General features: G+C 43.8%; 1 protein-coding gene across 5 annotated transcripts in view; it reads left to right on the top strand.

Moving 5' to 3' along the window:
- ADCK1 (aarF domain containing kinase 1) overlaps positions 1 to 22,068 on the top strand; it is a 79,809-nt gene that overhangs the window by 40,742 nt on the left and 16,999 nt on the right. For all 5 annotated transcript variants that reach the window (XM_039552696.1, XM_039552697.1, XM_039552698.1 and 2 more), the window contains 2 exons: positions 15,418 to 15,576; positions 19,310 to 19,468. In XM_039552696.1, coding sequence (XP_039408630.1) covers positions 15,418 to 15,576; positions 19,310 to 19,468 — 318 coding nt within the window. The remainder of the gene's footprint in view (positions 1 to 15,417; positions 15,577 to 19,309; positions 19,469 to 22,068) is intronic.

Below are 22,068 nucleotides of genomic sequence, written 5' to 3'. Positions count from 1 at the left end.
GGAATGGCCTGGTAAGGAATAGTTCTGAACTGGATGCTTGGTGACATTTTTTTCCTTCAATTTACGAATTCTTTAGGTGCCTGGGGGTTAGTGTATGACATACCTGCGTGGAATTTGTTGGCTCAGTGTCTGTGCAGATGGTAAGCTGTGTTACAGTACAGTTTTCTCAGAGTTTTGATTGCACCAGAAGTGTTGCTTTGATGCAAATACACCTTGGCTGGCAGTGCACAAAACAGCTGTGTCAGGCTGTATTCAGTATCCGCATCCTGCAGACGTGGTGGATGTGCTGCACAGCAATGCTCAAGCCATTGACAGAAAACACTTCTCAGCATGTGGGCAACCCTTCCAATTCCAAACAATCACTGGAAATTGGAGTCTGTATCTGGGATTAATAGTCCTTATTCTTGCATATGGAGACTTCCTTTTTTCAAATGTGTATCTCCTTTGCTCAGCAATCTCCAGGCATTTCTAACACAGCAGGATCTGTGTAGGGGCAGAAACATTGAGCTGCTGTGTGGAGGGACTGGCTTCTGTTTCAAAGCCCACTGCTGATATACTCTGAAATATTCTTCATGTTCTGATCTTTACACAGGCCGGGTTTACTATGCCTGATTTTTCTCTTGAGGGAGCAGAGAATCCCATCATCTGCCTGCCCACTGATCTTTTAATATCCTACTTGATGCTGACTAGTTATTGTCTCCTGATTTCTTTCAGAATTTTACATCTGCACAGTTACTTGGCTCTTGACCCATCAGAAACATGAAAACATGATGCAGTGAGTCAGGCAACTTTTGGCAATAGGTTATTTGTAGATGAAACAAATGACATAAGATGAAGTAAGGAGTTACAGGGCCTGACCTTGACATATCTGCATTTTTCTAACATACAGAATAGACACATATAATTTTTATGAATTTTTAAGATGTATGGTGATCTAATAAGCTTTGTTTTATGGCACTTCTGGGATCTGTCTGACAGGCAGCTCTTGCTTCTATGGAAGGATGCTGAGCCATAAAAAACGCTTCAACTCTGCCTGCAAGTTTTCTTCCCTGTGAAAAAACTGCTAGGAGCATTGGAAATTCTCCTTATGAGAAGCCACACACTCAACATGCTTTTATATTTTGAGAATTGAGGCAAAAATTGGGATCTAAGGGGTCTCAAAGTTCTTTAGACCATTAGTGAGCAAAATCTGTTTGTTCCTAGTAGGCAGACTAGCCTGAGGAAGTTTTCTCATGTTATGTTTGTGAACATTAAGAATATTTTGCACTTATCTTCTGTAAGCTTTGCAGTATTTAGTTTTACAGAATGTGAGGTTCGGAGCCAAACCTCTGAAGCTGTCTGTGACAACTGAAGAAGTAAACTCACGTGAGCTATTGCTTGTGCCAGGAGAGCTCAGCTGAAGCAAACCTATGAGTTTCTCACTTACAAAGCTCACATAACCACTGCATCTCAAATTGGCAAGTTCTTGGAAAAGGCTGTTCAGCACCAATCCTTTCAAATTTCAAATTATTAGTAGAAAATTTACATTAGTTAGCTCATTTTGGATAATGAATGAAACTGAGGTGGTATGAGTTGTGTGTGGAGAACAAAGCTAATTTTTTCAAGCACCTTATTGGGTGTAGCTGATTGGTTCAGGTCTATTAGCTGCTATTCCCATTTATCAAGAAAGGCTAGAAGGAGGCTAGAGCAATTAAAATTACCAGGGCTTATTAAAAGGGGTTATAGTAAAGAAGTCTCCCCGTGTAACTTTTCCTGCCTTGCCCTTTGTAAACTGCTAATGTCTTTACCCTGGCTGCCAAAAAGACCTATAAGCCAATGCCTCCTCTCCCAGTCTGTCTGTTGTCCTTTGGACTATAACCTAATCTCTTCCTCTTCTATTTTTTTTCCTTTTTGTTTGAAAGAGGTGTGAGGCTGGTTCTTAATGGGATATCCTGGCCAAGGCCTTTGCCAGTCCCTTGCAGTCACTAAAACCAGCTCAGGAATTACAGGTTGGCTGCTCCAACGTAAACATTTGAGACACTGGGTGGTTCTCAGTGAGTGAGCAGGAGGGAATGGAAAGATATGGACCAGACTGGTTCTGTGGTCCTTATCTCTCTAATGACTACATAGCCATAGCACACTGATTACAGTGTGTTGGAGCGAGCGTCTCCAGTGACTTAGTATCGTGTACCTGATGAGGGAGAAAATGCAGCCTGACCGCTCCAGGATACTCTCTCCTGGCTTTGCTCTCCACAGGACACATCTGAAGTCAGTGTCAGTACTTGGCCTCTCTTCGGTGAGGTGAATCCTGGGTTGTAATGAGGTGATTTTTGAGATGGTTAGAATAGATGGAATCCACCAAGTTGCTTTTCTTCATCCACAGAAGCCCAAATATTTTGAACTATAGGAAACAGAGCTACGTACCAGTTAGTATTTTGAGGCTTCCTGTCCTGCTCCTATTCCAGAGGCTGACTTTGTTGCTCTATTTTTGAGCTGCATCAGCCCTAGGGAAGGAAGAAAGGCAGTTGGATTCTCACTTTAGAATAATGGGTTGCTAGATTGCATGGAAATGCATGTGAATTAATCAAAATTACCCCCCTATCTTTGTTTCCGTAGCCTACTCTTCTCCTGGTAAGAACCTCTAGCAGTACACACTGGGGATGCCAGAGGAGAACTTAGGTTCACACTGTTTCCCACTGCACCCTGGACTGTCAGCCCTTCTCTTTGCAGTACTTGTCACCCTGCAGTGGCAGCAGCAATGCTAGGCCTGTAAGTGTAGTTGATTTATGTTAACCGTCGAAACGATAATGTTTAATCTGTAAAGTGCTAATCTATTTTTTATGTTGATTATGAATAGGCCAGCTGTGCCTACTTTCCTATTCATAGAGTTTAGTGAACAAGCCCGCTTCACAGGCTGGGTTTGGAGGGTAATTTACATGAGAGCAGACATCTTAAGGAAAGTAAATCAGCTGAGTTATACCAGTGAAGCAGGGATTTGGCAGCCCTACACGAAGATCTGGAGGCAAGGAAAAATACATGGGAGGAAGAGGAGGAAGAGACAGATAATAAGTGAACTGTAGAAGGAACAGATAGATCAGAGCAGACATGTGAAAAGTAGGGGAAATATGGTCAGGAGAAGAAAGGAAAAGTTGATACTCAGAGGAGAGATTGACAAGAAGAAAACAGGACAGGATGTGGCTGGCTTAGTATAGGACTTTTCTCTTGGCGTCAGTGCAGAGAGCTCAGGGCTCCATGGTTTGTATGACTGGTCATTAGGGATGTACTAATGCATGGTGCCAGTGACACTATTGGCAAAGTCAGTTGTGGATTTAATTTGTCGTGCAGTTGTCTCTTTTGAGGGACTTCTGTTGATCTCTGTACATTTTTTTCTGAGACTTGGCTGTAAAGGATACAAACTCCAGAGCCCCATCCAGACCTCTTTGTAAGTTTTTCTACTGCAGCTTCTCTTTAGTCCCTGTTCTTTGGTCTCTGTGGTGTGCAACTGCACAATAGCTGTGTCTTTTGCATTGACTTCTCTGCCAGGTGTGCTGGTGTTTCCATATCCCATCAAGGCACTGTTAGCACCAGTAACTGGCTTATGAGCTTTACATCTTTGGCAGAGCTTTACTACCTTTTAAGCATTATTCTTCTAAAGTAGTGACCTTATTATATCCCTTTCTTGATACCAGTTCAATTCAGGCAGGGCTGCCCACATCTGCCAGACTGCATGTACTTCCAGGTCCATCTCAGATCCCTACTGCTACTTCCCTGTTCTCTTCATCTGGGGCAGTGTTGTGTCTCAGTAAGACTTCAGGCCTGCTTGTATCTATGTAATTATAACCAAAACCAGAGGAAAGGATATAACTGGGCAGAATCTGTCTGGGATTGGGCTTTGCCCGCTGCATGTTATCATTGTACTGTGCCTCTGTCCACCCTGGTGACAGGCTGCTGGATTGTGCAATGCTGCTTCTGTCATTACTGCTCTTTGTCCCATGTGATGAAGATCATCAGAGGGCTGGAACATCTCTCCTGTGAACACAGGATGAGAGAGTTGAGGTTGTTCAGCCTGGAGAAGAGGAGGACTGGGGGAGACATCATAGCAACTTCCAGTACCTAAAGGGGACTTGAAAGAGAGCTGGAGAGGGACTTTTTACAAGGGCATGGTAGTGATAGGACAAGGGGGAATTACTTCAAACTGAAAGATGGTAGGTTTAAGTTAGATATTAGGAAAAAATTCTTTCCTGTGAAGGTGGTTCTGGAACAGAACTGCCCAGAGAAGTTGTGACTGCCCTGTTCCGAGAAGTGTTTAAAGCCAGGATGGATGGGGCTTTGAGCAACCTGGTTTAGTGGAAGGTCTCCCTGCCCATGGCAGAGAGGTTGGAACTTGATGATCTTTAAGGTTGCTTCCAACCCAAACCATTCTATGATTCTATGAAGCAAAATGCAGTGCTGTTCTGCACACTCACTGCAGGAACCCTCCACTCCTCCTGCACACCCTGTCTCTGCACACACACAAACACCATCCTGATCCTATTCTTCATTTGCCTCTCTGTGGATGGATTTTGCCTACCATTTCCCAGGTAAGCTGTGTACACAAATGCCCTGCCCCATGCTTCCTTTTTAACTCTGTGCTCAAGCCTTGGCACAGCTTCACTTCCTGACCAAATCCTTGTACCTGGCCTCTTCCAAACATCCCCTCATCACTCTCTGTATAGTCACATAAAACTGCCCATACACATCCCCCACCTTGTCTTATACGCTTCTTGAAGCCCCCAGGCTTTCAAGGCTGAATCAGAGCCATTTAAGATGAGGCACAGGTGATGTGTGTTCCTGAAGGTCCTCATATATCCTCAGGCTCTGTCAGCTGGTTATTTCTCACAGGACTGCTGCTGTTGTGCAGGCTTACTGCTGATAGGGCACTTGGGGCATCTCTGCAGTCCTCTCTGAGCCTCCCTCTGCCTGGCTGTGACTAACAGGGAGCTTGTTGTGGCTCCTTGACCCTTTCCTACACAGGTTTCAGCCAGTGAGTGGTGGGGATGTGTTTATACCTGGAGTCAAAATGGTCTTGGAAGTTCATTCGCTTCTGGGTGTTTTCTTAAATCTAACCTTCTTGCTTATGTGCCAACTGGCCCCATCTCTGTGGCATTTTGAAAGAGGCTTCATCTTGATACAGGTCAGAAATTTTTTACATTGAGAACTACCAATCACAGCAACAACTTCCCCAGGAATGTGGTAGAGACCCCATCTAGAGGTTTTCAAAACGTTCTAATCTCTTCTAGGCCTCCTTTCCCAGGAAAAGTTAAGTTAGACCATCTTTTGAGGTCCCTTCCAACCATAGCTGTTCTATGATTTGATGATTCTTCACAAATATTCTGTCTTTGCACCATGCTGCTGGCATCTGTAGGGGTGTTATGTCATTTGGGGCTATGCCTTCAGGAATTCAGTCAAGGGGTTCTGTGTGTTGGGGACCTCCACATATCTTACTACATGTGTGGCTTAAGAGAAATGGGAACTTTGAGGGGATGGGGGACAACAATGGGCTTGTTTTCGCCTGTCATTTATGAGCATTAGCACTTGATGTCTAGTACTAGATTCAGACCTTGAAATGAGATTTGGAGCAAGGTCACTGTTGATGACAAGGTTAGGGCTGCAGGCATGCTTGACGGAAAGTAGGTGACATTCTCTGTTGTGATGAGAAAGGAGACAGAAGGGATGGTTTGAGTGAGAAAATTAGGAACTGTGCTTTAGCTTCGTTGAATGTGAACAGAGATACGACTATCTGAAAGAAGATGACTGAGAAACAGGCTGAAATTGTAGTTTGGCTAGAAGCAGGCTGATGTGGAGTACAGAGCCAGAACTACAAGTCAGCAGAAAGGAAGTGGGAATTTTATGTGAGCTGTTATCCAGATGCAGTGGTGGGGGTAGAGGTTGTGAGCAGAGCTTTGTGTAACATCTCCAGAAAGCTGGGAAAGGGATAAGCAAGCTGCTCAGGTATACTAACAGAGCCATTAAAAGAGCAGAAGGCTGAGGAAACTCTTCCCTTCCTTAGGAGCTACTGGGATGTTCCTGCTATGTTAGCACTTTCAGCTCTGTTGCTTGGGAGCTGAAGAGCTGCAGAGAACACAGAAAGCCTTGAAGATCTTAATAGAATGGGGCAACTACTGCTCTACTGCAACCATGGAATAAGAATCCGTTTGGGCAGATGGGATGCAGCAAGGAGTTGTCTTCTGCTGTGCTTCCACTGTGCACTGGTGTAATAAATGAGACCCTCCTTTGTAGCGGGGGAGGAAAGAGAAAGAATGTTTTCAATTAAAATACAAAAGATGGCTGGGAGTGGAGGCATTGTGTGCTCTTGAAGGACTGTGATCCAGTCTGTCGGAACAACTGACAAGTGTGGCTCCATCCTCACAGACAGGAGAGATGCAGAGGAAGTAGTATTTCCCCAAACAGTCAGAGAGAAAAGAGTGGATTTAATGAGCATTGCTGAACTGGGAGAAAGATTAAAGAGCAAATTAAACAGAGCATTTGTATGTGCAAGGGAAGAGCAGGGAGGCATCTGCCCCATAGCCTGCACTGCTGGAGTGAATAAGTAGCTCATAAGTCACTATTTTCTTTTTCAGCATGATGGAATGGAAAGCAAGCAGGATTATATATGTATATACACACCTTGGCTTTGCTTTGGCGTGTGCAGTTTGCATAGGCTATAAGATACTTATGTCATGCAAAGTAGACTCCACAGTGACATTGTTTACTGTGCACATAGAGAGACTGTCGTTTTTCATCTTCCATTTCCACACAAGCATAGTTGTTGGTGGGCTCTTGCTTGACCATTAGGATCAGGAAGCACTGGCTGCTGTTGGAGGCCAGTCACAGACAGGCTGGAGTGTGGAAGTGGTTTAGGATACCAGGAAGGTGATTAGCTGCACAAGATGTTATACTCTGAGATGGAAAGAAGTGGGATGCTGAATGGGCCAGAGGTCATTGTGCTGATTAACTGCATCTGGAAACAGAAATGAGCATTTTCTCAATGTCCACATCAGTCTTAGAGGCACTGGTTCTTTGTTATCACTCGGGGATTCTGAGGAAATAGTTGATTCAGTCATGCAAGGTCCTTCCACCTTCCATGTTCTCCACAGAGAAGTGAACTGGACTTGCAGCTTAAAATTATGACATAGCTTCCAACAGCAAAACCTTCCCCCTAGTAATGGACATTTTTGAGAAATAGATTTTCTTGGAATTTAATTCTGAGTGTGAGATTAAAGACATGGGGATGTGGGGGAGAGGTACCTATACGGAGTACTTTGACCAGGAAAAATGCTCACACACATGTGGATGGATTAGAAACTTGTTTGGACACATCCCAGCTTTGCTGTTTCCTTTCTCTGGTTTCATCTATATGATTGTGCTACCAAAGATGTTGTGCTAGCCCTGCAGATGATGTCTGGACTCTGCTTTCTTACAATTGAGCTTGATATCTGCCTTACATCAGAATTATATTGTGCAGTTCCTCTGCCTTCAGAGTGCTTTGTGAAACCAGCACTTGGACAAAGAACAGCTGAATGAAGCTAAGCATGGAAGAGACTGTGGTGAAATGCTAGTGGAAAACCTGTAGAACTCCAAACTGTTGAAAGCATGTCTGGGTGCTGAGCTAATCTGTTAATTTTAGCAGCCTGTGTCTCTGGAAGATAGTAGGACATCCAGTAGCTTAATCGGTGAAAAACATTTGTGTCCTTGTGCCAGTCAGGAGGATGTTCCTGAGCCAGTTTTGTTTCAGTCTGACCATGACAATCCTTGCTTTTGTTAGACTAAATGTTGTTTGTTTGTGGGAGCCATGGATAAGTGGCTCCCCTTTTAGAGAGATGGGAGATGAGGTCCACCTCACACACAGGGTCTCAGGAGACATACATCAGCTCTGTCTGCTCATTGCTCATACTGCCTGTTGTAGCTGTCACCACTGAGATCCAGGTTTCGATCTGGGATGAGTGATAGTCTCAGACAGCTCTGCCTTGTCTTAAGGATCTGACTTACTCAGGAAAATAAATGAAGCTACCATGAGCGTGTCTGAGCACAGACTATTACACAGGAGTCTTCAGGGATAGAAAATAAAAGGTGCTTTTCCTCGAGGTATGCCTCTGTAATAATTAAAGGTACTATAGCAAGTAAAGTAGACTGATACTATTGCTGCACAGCTCAGTGGATGGATGTGATGAATACAAGAGTGGCTTCATGTAGGCTTTTCCATTGCTTGTCTAGCCAAGAGAGACTATGGAAAGAGGATCATAGGTGAGCAGAACAGGAAGTAGCCAGGATCCTAGGTATCAGTGAATGAGTGAGCAAACGTTGGTCTCTGGCTGATGGGGATCAAGGACCCTTCCTTTAGCAGAGTTCATTTTCTGTAACAGTAATGGCTTTGTGACTGAGAAATGCTGTTGGTAGGATCCCAGAGAAGATTCTCAGGGTTTTAGCAGGTAGTGGCCTGCAGAGGACCAAAGTGGTACCAGGTAGAAATAACAGGAAAAAACGAACTTCACACCCCACCTGTGTCACAGCCCTTTCCTAGAAGAAAGGCTGATGCTTTATGGACAGCCCTGGTTTTGTGCTATTGTAATGCCACATTAGCAGTGATTAACTAAGTTAGCAGTGATTGGCATGCCAGGAACAAGTGCGTACCATTGGCACGTGAAGTGACATGTTTGTGGCTGTGTGTAATAACTGTTGTATATTTATTATACTGATAGGTTTTTAAAGGGAAAGCTAAAAATTTTGTCCTTATAAATTAGATGGATTTCTAGCTGCACAAGATGTTATATTCTGAGATGGAAAGAAGTGGGATGCTGAATGGGCCAGAGGTCATTGTGCTGATTAACTGCATCTGGAAACAGAAAATGAGCATTTTCTCAATGTCCACATCAGTCTTAGAGGCACTGGTTCTTTGTTATCATCACTTGGGGATTCTAAGGAAATAGTTGATTCAGTCATGCAAGGTCCTTCCACCTTCCATGTTCTCCACAGAGGTACACACAGAACCCCTCTCCACAGAGAGGTGAAACAATGTTAGAGCTCAGCTCTTCCAAATTCTAGGCAGGCACCTTATTGCATATCACCCCCTGAAAAGAACCACGTTACTTTGCCATCCTGTGCACTGAAAGATGCAGGGATTTTGTGTAATAAGCCAAAGGTAATTGTTTCAGTGCATGAGAATACACACATACCTTTACCTGCAATCATTTGGATGCAGCGTGTACCTCTATATATGCACATGTATGTGTAAATGTAATATGAACACCAGCAAGTCTGTTGACAAGAAAACCACTATTCTGTATATATCTGCAATATTATTAAAAATACTGAATTAATAAATAGATGTTCTTGACAGATGCATTTAGGAACCATCAATTAAGCTTGGCATTCATTAGGTGGGGAGAAGTCCAATCAGATTTCACTGACTCAACAAAGCCGCCTATAAATTGTGGGCTGTTTGTTCTGACGTTTGATGAATTATTCTTCATAATCCACTGTCTACTGCGATAAATCTAATCTTTCAGTTTTTGCTGTCTTAATAATTCTCAGAGCAACACTGTGACATTTTGTTTTCATAGAGGGGATAGAAAGGCTTGGACAATGGAAAAAACCCCTCGCTTGCTGCCTGGCAAGTATATTGCTTTACACCAAGGTAACATTTTTCTCACACCTGGAACTCTGGTCTTGCAGACTTGCAGGGATCAGTGAGTCCTTGGCACCATGAGCTGTTATGTGTATCTTGTTGAAAAGATAACCAGCCTAGGATGAGGTTCACATTTCTTCAACCAGGAAAGCCATTCAGATTTCTGAGAGCAATAGTATGCTAGTGTTGATAAAGTGAATTCCAAAAGTTCTGGGAAGCGCAAACCCTAGTAATGCTGTAACAGGCATAGAACTGAATGTCTCTTCAGGTATTCTGTTCCTTGAACTAGAGGGGACATTGTACTACGTAGTGTTATGGTGGCAGCTGCAGCCCCCAGCTTTTCTTCCCAGAGCGTGATACTATGTTGATCTATTTTCCCGCAAGCTGGTGAATCCTACTGTCACACTGCCCTGCACTGTCTTGTCTGGGAGGCTGCAGACAGTAGCTCCCAGAAAGCTCCTGCAGACTGAGCTCACCTTAGCAAATTGCCATCCATGGAGCCATGATCAAGAGGGAACTGTTTAGTGCTATCTCTATCTTTCTGCCTCAGCAGAAAAAACAGATTGAGTCATCTTACCAAGTGAATTCCAGCTTGGAGAATCACAGCACAGGGAATGTGCAAAATTTACCTACCTTAATCGGTTTCTTGCTGTCCACTTCCTCCATGGACTTGTGTCACAGCTGTATCATTCCCTTTGTCTTGAATGGATTTATACCACCTTTTCCATGTGCGTTTTCCTGTGCTGCTACATGGCTTCAAAATGATAGGTGACTGGTCAGCTGATCCTGACCATTGCAACACAATACTCTTGGTAATGGAGCTCTGTTGTATCATGGCCTGTGGTGAGTATCCTGGAGACAAAAACAGTTCCAAATTAATCATGTGTTACCTGGTCACTCCCTTTTAAAATAGCAGGACATCTTATAGATTAAAGTCTCCAAATACAAAATGCAAGACTCAGGAGCAATTACAGTATGCTGTGATCAGAAGAGGAGTTGAGGTTTTGTTGGTTTTGAGGAGATGAGTTGTGAAATTGTAGTTGAGGTTTTGAATGTTTTAGTTTGCACTGGTTTTGGTAATAAAGGAATAGTATTATCCCTGCTTGGCCTCTTTTTGTGAATTATTTTGCACAGCTGTGATTGGTGAAGCTGTCAGGCACAGTGAAGTGTCTGGAGATGGCATCTGCCTGAGATGGTCTCAGCTCTTGCTGCATGTTCCCACTTGTGCCAGACTCTGGCCAAGTTCCCTAACAGAGGCATATTTACCTTTGTTCTGTCTTATTTACCATACTAAACAGAAGCAAATTTATTATTTGAAAGCTACATGACAGACCTTTCATGAAGATATACTGTTACCAAAGCTCAGGGTTTATCCTGGATACAGGGCTACTTTCATTTGTGGTTTCCCTGTACCCTTTGCACTCCCAGAAGCTTACAGGGTTTATCAGGAACTTTCTAGGCTGTCAAACAGTGACTGAGTCCCAGCTTGCCGCAGGTGGAACAGTTCCTCCAGTGTCCATCCTGCTGTCATTGAGACTGGTCAGTCTGTTGGGAGAGCTTCTGAAGAATGTAAGGATGACAGTACAGATCAGACCAAAAGCTGGAGCTCACCACTGTCTCCAGATGTAGCCATGGTTGGCTAAGAGACAGTGGGGTTCAGCAAGCTAAACAGCGCGGGACTGTTGAGATGCCTTCTGTTGTTAGTGATCCTGCATCTCACTGCACCCTAAATTTGTCCTGAACAAACTGCTGACACATGGCCAACATTCTTCACAATGGCAGAGCAGAACCACCACATCTCATGTGGAATGATGTTTTATAGTGCTGGGCTGGGAAAGGGCTCTGTGACTCAGGCTTCTGCTCCAGGGTACTGTGCTAGCAGCCTTTCTGGAGAGGGAAGAGAACATACCTCTCTGTGAAGTAGGCAAGTTGAAACCAGGCAGTAATACTCCATCATTTGCTGCAGCACATGGATATAAAAAGGTTGGGATTAAGAGGCAGTATATTTCAAAAGAAATTAGCTAGCAAGACATGCACATTTAACTTTTATGGTTTAGAGATTAAGATATCAGTCTGGAACTTGGGATATCTGGGTTAAATCCCATCTCTGTCAAAGACTTCTTTGAACATGCCAGGCAGGTCACCTAAGGCAATACTTTCGGAAGGGACGCAGGATTTGGGAACTTAAATCCAGTTGACTTCCAGTATCTTCCTAAGTGTTTAAGGACAGGATTCACAAAAAATACTGAGGCATCCTGATGCTCAACATTGTGGCATCAAGGTGGTATGTGCTGCAGACCTTGGGAAGAGCAGCTGTGCTTTGGGAAAGCACTTCAGCATGTGAGGAAGCCTGTAGCTGACATCTGGGAACTCCTGGAAGGCATGAGCTTTTGCAGGGGCCATGGTGGCTGTGCACCTCATACCATGGCACTCTGGGCTTAATGTGGTCTCTAGGTGCAACCTCAGCTCAAATACATACTAATAAGTGTCTAAGTAGATAGATCCTTTAAGAGCTTTTATATCAGTTCCCTGAGGTGTGAATAGTAATACCAACAATCATGAAAAGATTTCGCATATTTAAAATTAAATGAGCTTCATTCTTTAGAATTAAGCAGTCAGGGCTGTGCTTCCAGTGAAGTACAGTGCACATTCATTTGCTGGTGGAGCATGTGCCCAGTGGGGACCTGGCTATGTAGAAGGAGTGAGGGAAACCACTGTGTGCAGGGACACCTCTCACCTGTACAGCTGTAAACCTGCAGCTGGCTGTCCTGTTCCTTCGAAAGAGCAGCCCTAAAGTTCCTTCTAAACCTTTATTAAACCTGTTGGGAAACTGCTTGTTTCATCTCCTGCCAGGATTACAGATGGTAACAGCGAGTTTGATGATGCCATTTGAGACCAGCTGTAGAATGGAAAAAACTAGAGAGTTCCTTAAGTTAGGTGGGCTCCAAGACTTCCCAGACCTTTGCTTGCTAATTATCCATCCTGGAAATGACAGTTTTTGTTAAGGGTGCTTGTGAGCACTAAGGGCCTGCAGCCTGTTCCAAGAACTCCCTGCTTGTATGAAACGGGTGCAGCCACCTTCCCTTGGAAGGACCCACTCCCTGGCAGGCAGTGTGGGAACCTAGCTCATCTCTTCTCTGCTTCCATGTCATACCGCCTCTTGCTTGCTTTTGCCTGTCTGGGACACACAGCCTGCAGCAGAGGCATTAGCTACCTCCAGTGAGCCAAGAAAAGACAATTCCATAACGAACAAGGGTCATTTGCTAAGTGGGGGGTCCTGGAGCCCAGCCATAATTGTGCTTCGGCTTTATCTCAGCCTCACACCTGCTCTTGTAATGGCTTGGCTGTGATCTGCTCCCTCTCCCTGTGCATGTTCTGCCCTTTTACTCCTGGGGTATCCATCAATTCTCTGTCCCTGTTGCAGTCCCTCGCCTTTCTGTCCTTGCCTGCAGCCTGTGAATGTGCACAGATTTGCCCTGGAATTGCAGTAGGGCCACTGGGCAGGCTCTACTGGACATGACTGCTAACCTGACTTTCATGTCCTAAGTAGCAAGTTTTTAAATGAAAGTCTTCTATCCAAAATAACTCCTAGATGCAGCGTTCTTCAGTTATGTTTCTTTAGAAAATTTAGTCACACGATAATGAGGTGGATATTATTCCTGCCAGAGGGAACACGTGCGGCTTTTTTTTTCCCCTGCATGCATTCAGTACTGGTGAAAATGGTTGGATTGACAGTGTAGGCAATTAAGAGGTTTTGAAATCCAGAGCAGATGGAATTTTATCCAATTTATATATGATCTTACTATAAATGTACGTTAGTGGATTCAAGCCAGTGAACTCCCAATTCTGTGTTTTAACCTTTGGGGGATGTTACCCAGCCTTATGACAGCTAGACTAGTAACCACTTTGTAAAGGGTACATCCCTCTGATACGAGGATGTAGGGTAGGGAGAGAGCTGAAGAAAGTCCCAGCTTGACCTCATATGGCGAATTCTCTGCGTTTTTTTCTTCCTTATGGAATTGTGCAGCCCAGCATGCTCTTGACCACCTTAAATCTTTACCCTTAACAGATCCTCTCTTCAGGCAATAGATAAACTGCACATAAAGGTAAAAGTCCCTGTGTCTTGAACACATTTTCCCTTGAGACACAAATGTCAATAGGTTTGAATTATGGACCCTCTGTAATTAAAAACCACATAACTAGTTGTTTTTAAATGCAGTTGTTTTACTTAATTGATTTTGCCGCCAGGAGCTACGAGAATTAATTAAATAAATAAAATGCACCTTCCTAGTGAATTACTGGAGTCAGCTGAGTCTGTGTTGGTATCTAATTACTGCAAATGCTCCAGTTTGTTGCTAGCAATAGTTTTCTGTGGAAGGGGCTGGGAGAGAAGGGGTAGGGTGGTGTGGGAGGGGGCTCATTCCTTACCAGCTGCAGGAGGGAACAGGCTGCTCCTTGTAGTATTTTTCTTCCTTTTCAGCAAAAAGAGTATTCGTTTAAGGCTTTGCATGAAGACTTTGCTTAGAAGGTCTTTATTCATATTTAATTGCTAGGTTGCTGCAGCTTCCATCTTTAATTATGTATTAAAAAGCAGGTTATAAAATGCACTGACATTCTTTCTTTTTTGTTACTGCATAAATTACAGGCTTCCTAACTGCTCACTTGAAATCAGTTGAGCCCATGAGAAGGGTAGGACAGGTTCCCTTTGCTGACTTCTGGAAACTTCAGAGTTTATGTTCACCTTGCCCTACAGAGCAGGACAAAAATCCTCAACTAGCATTACATGAACTAGGCCTGAAGCCACATATCTGTGTTGGCCCTTCCTGTGAGCTGACTGACTGTGGAGGGCCCTGGCTCGTCAGCCAGGCCGATACCACACTACCATGGGAGTAGTGTTTCCAGAGCCTGCACTAGCTGGTGCTGCACTCAGGGTCTCTAGCAGGGTGCTGTGTTATGCAGGGCAGTGGGCCTTTGCCCCTCTGCCATTGCCTCACCCACATCTACCTCAGGTTTTGCTTCCTGGACCTGCTCCTGGTAAATCTACTTCATCTGCAACTTTTCTTGTAGTCTAGCCCTGAATTTCTCAGCCAGAGCTTCTAATAATTTCCTCTCCTACTCACGAAGTGCTTTGCTGTCCCTGCTTGGTGCTTTTTCTGAGTTGAGAGCACTGGTTACTTTACAGAAGGTGTGACAAAGTCCATCACATTAAACATGTTTTCAGACCAAGTTGTCAAGGTTGAAACAGCAGTTTTTGTCCCCCTGCCCTGAATGCAGCCCTTAACCACTGGTCCCAGTCATGTGCTGGCTTTCACCAAGTAAGCTAGCTGCTGCTGCTGTAATGCACAGGAATACACACTGTCAGGTTTCAGAGGGTGACGGTGGGTGGTATTAAGTATCTGCAAAAGAAATATGTGCAAAGGAACAGCTGTTGGCTTCTGCACCCAGGATGCTGACCATAATCACTCCAACCCATTTTCAGGACAGCCTGGAGAAGTTCCTCATGTACTGCCCACCTGCTACAAGTCCAAGATAAAAGGTGCTGCTGGGGCTCTGCCACAAGTTTCCATAAGCAGAGTATCTCCAGGGCACTTGCACGTTTGGCAGGCTCTACTTGGAGGCCAAACAATGACAAGGCTAAGGGAGGGGACAGAAGAAGGATGAAAGGCCTGAGTCTGCCCAGCTTTGGCACAGGAACTCTCTGGCCTGTGGGCAGGGCTTTCCTGAGAATAGCCTCTGTTACCCCAAGCTGATGCCTCTTTCTCTTCTCTCGGCAGATAAAAGAGCTCTTCTTGAGTTTTGAGGACACTCCCTTGGGAGCAGCATCACTAGCCCAGGTACACAAAGCAGTGCTGCAGGATGGGAGAACAGTGGCGGTGAAAATCCAGCACCCCAAGGTGCAAGCTCAGAGCTCCAAGGATATTTTGCTCATGGAGGTAAAACTACCTGTTGACTTCAACTTACAGAACAATTGCCATTGAACCATATGAAGACCACATTCACGCATGGTGTAAGCAGGTATAACAACACCAACCTGTAGCTTTGAAACCTCCACAGAAATCAGTGCTGTCTTGTAGGATTAACACAGAAAATTGGTGAGGATTGCAGTGCTGGTGAATGTGTGGATGGAGAGACTGAAAAACAGGGTAAGAGGGAAGGAGGGCAGAAGGAGAAGACAGGTAAAGATGAATGACATCATAGTAAGTCCATATAAGATCTAAGAACTAGAGAGTGAGTCCTGAAGTCTCTTTTCAGCCTGTGTGCCCATTAACTGGTCTCAATTCTCTTGTAGTCAGGGCTATGTGGCCAAGGAAGGTCATTCCCCATGATTAGCATGTTTTTTTCGATTAAATTCTAGTGTGGATTCAACAGTGGATGAGGTTGCTATGATTCAGTTTTGTTTCTTGATGAGCTCCTTAATGCTGAACTGATTCATAGTAGAAACAAAAACACTGAAATGCAGAAAGGGTCACCTAACAGGGGAAAATACACAAATGAGGGATTTAGCTAGGAAAAGAGTTTCAATGCCTGGCTCCTGTTCCTCTCCTGAATGGTGGATACCACTCATATTTCCCAGTGCAGTGCTGTAGCTTTTCCCAAACTTCTAAGTCTAGCCATGGAAAGGAAGAAATGGAGAAAAACTGTGGCACTGTACTGCATTGCAGCAGACAAAGATGCCAGCAATATGGTATAGAACAGGAAATGGACACAGGGCTGAGGTGGAGGAGATGGGAAGGATTAGGTCTGTAAGTGGTAACACTGAAGCTTTTTGCTCTCCTAATAAAGCATGTATATCTATATGTATACATATATATGTATATATATGTGTGTGTGTCTGTATAATACAGTAAGTGCACATTAATTGGCAGACAGGTAGGTCCATGGGGCTAAAGAGGGGAAGTTTAAGCTGAGGAGTTCTGACGAGTGTTTGGAGGGTGTTGCTGATGCAGTAACACAGTTCTCCATCACAGATCAGAAATCAAAGATTCTGCCAGCACCCTCTCAGAGTACCACGTAACTAAAGCTTCTCTAGGCTGTTAAAATACCCTGCTTTGAGCAATCCTGGCTAGTCTGCATAGAAACACAGCTGGTTTGAGCTGGGGCAAATTAATTTGCAGCTGAGTATTTAATTTGAACTTATAGTGAAAGAAATTTTTGGGTTCCAAAAAGATGTCCCAATAAGATAAGATCTGTCTGTTTCCGTGCTGGTTTGAGAACACAGAACTGTTTGAACTGGCTTTGGGTCCAGCTGCAGATTTGAATTTGATTCAGATCTTCTCCAGGACTCTGCAGTAGTCTGCCCAATGAATTTGCTTCTGTGAGTAATCACATGCACAGCACTTCTCAGGGGGCTTATGACATCCTTCAGTCCCTCCCAAAACAGAGTAGCAGAAAAAGAGCAGTCAAGGATTAAGGATGAGCAGGTAATGAAAGAGTGTGGGATCAGGGCAATAAGAGGATTCTGTATGAATGAACCAAAACCTGTGTCTACCTTGGGACATTCGCCCTTCCAACAGTGGATATCACAGAAAACATATCTCCTCACACCATGTTGCTGTGATTTCTGGTTATACTGGTAAGAGACATTTAAACAAATTATTTTAGAATGATTCCTGTCTTTTCTGGCTTTAAACCATTCCTCCTGGGAAACTGGAAACTAAACCAGTGTATTTTGTTTTGGTAATTTGGTACTGTCCTTCTTGTACAGACAGTCTAGTTTACCATCCTCAAGATGTGTTGTATATATGGGCAGGTAGCTCAGAACGTGACACATGCAGTTTTGTTTTTAAAAGGTCTCTTTTGGAGTATTGGCTTGCATGCACCATCATATCCTTGTGTGGGACTGTTTTTGTGTAGGTTGCATAGAAAGCCAGATCACATGTGCTAATGTTCTGGTCCTTTAAGAATCAGACAGACATTGCAGCTAGGTAAGAGGTTAATTTAAATACTGATGGAGATGGTCTTATTTAGAGACTGCTGGGAAGGAATCTGAACACAGAAAGGTAGCTTGAGGTTTCATAGCATCAGTGCTGACTCTTTAAAAATCAGTACAGCATCTAATAAACCCAGAGAGAGATACCTCACTGCTCTCTCTATATCAATAATTATTTCAAGACAATATGTTAGACAGATGTCAGAAAAGGGGTAGGTGAAATACTTGTTAGTATGTCCCTGCTGATGGTCGAGTTGGCAAATTGATTGAAAAGAGCATTTGAAGAAAGGAAAAAAAATGCATGAATTTTCTCGCGTCAGGCACCAAAGAAATAATCTTGGAGGCCCTATGAAGTTTATGTTCATGTTCATGAAGATCACTGGTTACATTTCATTTGGGTGACATAAATTTGAAAGGATTTATGCCTCTAGATATAACAGTAAAAAATACAATTCAATAGTGTCTGGAACCTGGTGATTACATTTTTAAAGGAACATTGAGTTTGCAACTGACATTTAGATAAGAGAAGTTGAGACGGGGTGGAGAACAAATGTTGTCACACAACTGAACAGGAGCAGTGATGGTTCATAAATTTATTTTTGTCATACATTTCAATGATAGCAGCTTCCTATGTGTACTTTAAATGTTCCTCTGGCAGTGCAGGAGTTCCCACCTCAGTGGTGGAGATCGAGAAAGGGAAACTGTGCAATAACACACACTTAAAAGCCTTTTTCTGTTTTCGGATAAATGTACAGAACAGGTGAAATAAAGACAGCAAAGTGCATTGTATTTTTATGTTTTTTTACTTGTTTTATGACTCAGTTAGTTAAAAAGAGCCAAAAAAATTATTTTCCTTAAGGTGTGGTCCACATTGTCAGCTTGTGTAAATTTGTGACTCTGGTGGAGAAACTGTCCCTTTCTTTGAACAGAAAGCATACTTGCCTGCTATGCAGCTTTGATTATGCCATCCGGTTGTGTAATGTTGATTCACTCACCCATTAAATGTTGCTTCAAGCAAACGTTTCAAGGAACTTTTTGGCTGGGCTTTTCAAGGTGCTGTGTTGCTGAATACCTAATCCTTTTAAGAAGAGCATTCCATGTGGTGGATATATGATACTTGGAAAATACCTCCTCAGCCTTGTGAGGATGGCTTTGTCTGATGCTGAAGAGCAACTTGCCCTCTGACTCCCACCAGAAGTGTTATTTAAAGATTTGTAACCTACTAACTGTATCCAAATTCCACTGTCTTCTTTGAACTGCCCAGAGGATTTTCTGTGCTCAACAGTGGAAGAAGTAACACAGAGGTGACAAGTCTTACTTTAGATCTTCCTCATCTGCTTTATCTGAGAGCTGTTCAAATGGTCAAAGAATGACATGTAGAATTATCGGACTCAGAAGATAATTGCTCTAGGGCAACACCCTTGGTGAGATCTGGCCATGTCATCTCTTCTCCTGAGATTTACTATCTTCTAGGCAGCAGCCAGCTGGCCTCCCTTTGATGTGTATGCCATCATTTAACTCCTAGATGTGCCTTCTTCTGTGGAAGTGTAGGCCGGAATTTGTGTTACATGACCAAGGCATGACACTGTGTTGTGCTGTGATACTGCAGGAACCCTAAAAGCACTTGGTTTTTTCATCTGTAAGTTATATGGAATGATCCTATCAAAACAGCACAGTGTGTAGCTGTGTGGCTTTGGAGCCAGGATGGAACTGATTGTCTGTTTCCTTGTTCTCAGGTTCTCCTCTTGGTTGTGAAGCAGATTTTTCCAGATTTTGAGTTCATGTGGCTGGTGGAAGAAGCTAAGAAGAATCTGCCCTTGGAGCTGGATTTCCTCAATGAAGGCAGAAATGCTGAGAGGGTTGCTCATATGCTCAAAAACTTTGACTTCCTGAAGGTGAGGAAACACGTATTTCTGTATATGTATGTGCATTAATAGTCTCCCTTACTTAGTCTTAGGCTTCTCATTCACCAGGTGGAGGAACCATAAGGAGGGAGAATGGAGTTCAGCCCCTCTGTGTTGTTCATCCTAGACTGCTCTCCAAATACAGACCAGAAAATGCTCTGAGACATGCTTTCTCCTTGTTTGTTTCCTACTGAATGCACTCTGTTGGGTCGGGAGTGGTGGCTTGGGACCAGCAGTCTCTGGAGCCTGCTACTTATTTTCCCAGGTTTTCTTTCTGAATTTCATTTTCATTTTCTTTCTGAACTTGTTCAGAGACTGTGAATTTGCCATTCGTTGCTGAGCCATCTGATGGTACCTTTCCTTGGGCTCTGTCTCAACTGAGGGCAAGAAATGGACATAGAACAGAAAAGCTAGACTGAAAATGATGATGTCAAGTAGTATTGAGGACACTTTGTATCACAGGAGGAAGGATGTTCACATGAGTCCTTCCTACTGAAAAAAGCATGTTCTTACTCTAGAATTGGATGTTCATTCTTTATACACATCTGTGGCTAATGCATTCATGTTACCTTCATACAGAAACCCAATTGCACCCGTGTGTGCTCTTGCCCACTGACATTTTTACCCCACCTCCCCTGCCACACACTAAGGTCACTGACAAATGTCTCAAGTAAAACCAGACATGTACACATCTCATTCTTGGAAAGACATAAGGTCACATCTTCAAAGTCACACTTTCAGAAATCTTTTGCTGACATATAAAAGGCACAAGCCTCAAGTGTGTGCTTTCTGGAAACACGCATAGTGCCATGGTTGCAGTCACTGATGTGACTGTGCCCATGGCACATACAAAATGGCAGCAAAAACACACCCTCCTGGGGACCTTCCTGCATACACACTTCTAAATGAGCTTTTCACTCCTGTTTATGCAGAAGTTCCAAGATAGAAGTGACAGAGGTCTGAAATAAGGTGAGTTTTTGTTAGACTTTACAGGCTGATACATTCATTTTTCCTTGCTTTTTCCATGCAAAGGTTGTAATTCCATATTGCCTGACTCCAGGTTTGGAGGAGTCCTTTTGGAGCCCAGCGGCAGCAGTGGCTTTCCCATAGACACAGACAGCTAAAAGCCACCAGGGCTATGGAAGGCCAAAGGCGAGTGGTTTTGCTGAGTGGGCACTTACCAGAAGTGATGCACCTTAGAGAATGTATCTGTTGCAGCTGTAAGTAGCATGCTGTGAAGTAAATCCCCACGGAGACAGCCAATCACCTCCTTGCTGGGGTAAGGAGCTATCATGATATCAATATGTGTAACAATAACAAATGACTTGAGATGGCTAAATAATGGATCCTCCCGTCTGACCTGCCAATTCAGAGACGTGTTCATCACCTAAAAACAACAGAAGAATTGGGCTCCTGTATCATAAATTTTCCTGAACACGCTAGAAAGCTGAGAAGTAGATTTTTTGCTGTGAACCTGTGTGAGCTTTTAAAGCCAGAGATAAATTATTTCCACACACTAGCATTAGAGCCAAACATCTGTGAGTAATTAAAAAAATCGCTGAAGAATTTGGCTGTGATTGAGAGAGGCATCTCTGACAGCATGAATAGTGCTTTGCAAGCCCACTGACTTGCCTGTGTAAATCCTGAGACAGGAATGAGTGTTATCGGAAGTGATCTAAGGGATCAGTGAGCTAGATGGGATGGGGAACTGTTAGTTTCGGAGTTAGCAGGCTTTCTCACCAATCTAACTGCAAAGAATGGGCATCCAGATAAGCTGGGAGGGCTGCAAGTGTCTGAATCCCCCTTACTTATAGTGGAACTATGGCATCAAAGTCTAAGCAAGATTCACATGCAAAGTATACCAGGAGTGTTGAACGGTGGGACTGAGGAACACTGAAATTGCTCAGCAAAGGAGCCTTTGATCTGAAGTGGCACACACGTGGTAAAGTAGAAGTGGTCTCTCCAGGACAGGAACAGGAGGGAAGCAGATAGTGTGTAAGGGACTGAGACGTTGTCAATAGTTAAGAGCAGCAAATGCTGCTTGTTCAGGAGCAATGATGAGCATCACCTGTTTTGGTCAGTCAATGGACAACACCTCTTACCTCTTCCTGTCCTGCCCCAAGGTGCTGAGTCCATGGCTGAGTCAGGAGGGTGAGGAGAGGAGACTGCACGGCTGGCTCCCTCTCTGCATGATCCAAAATTATTATCTCTCTAGTGGGGCACAGTAATGGGAATGGGCGGAGTTCCCTTATGTCTTTGGCAAAATGTATATGTGTGGCTTCAGCCATGTGCAAAAGCAGATCTGGGCAGATTGAGGGTTTGGTCAGCACAGTGACATGAGGAGTATCCAAAGGGAATTCAGTGAAATGGCTCTTGACAATAGGGACTTCAACATGGAAGAAATTTGTCTGGAGAGGGAGGCTGGAAAATGGGGAGCCAGCCTGAGCAACACTTGTGTCACTGCCTCTCTGGATGACCCCAGACCTCTTCTCTGGTACCTCACTCAGCTTGATCTACCACAGCTTGGATGAAAAGTGCGTTGACATTTTACACTCGTTACTTGTGTTGTTGGCAATAAGATAGTTAAGGGT

Source organism: Corvus cornix, chromosome 5 (assembly GCF_000738735.6).
Source record: "Corvus cornix cornix isolate S_Up_H32 chromosome 5, ASM73873v5, whole genome shotgun sequence".
In the NCBI taxonomy this organism is placed as follows: domain Eukaryota; kingdom Metazoa; phylum Chordata; class Aves; order Passeriformes; family Corvidae; genus Corvus; species Corvus cornix.
Note: the sequence above shows the minus strand (reverse complement) of the source record. Positions and strands in the feature narration are given on the sequence as shown.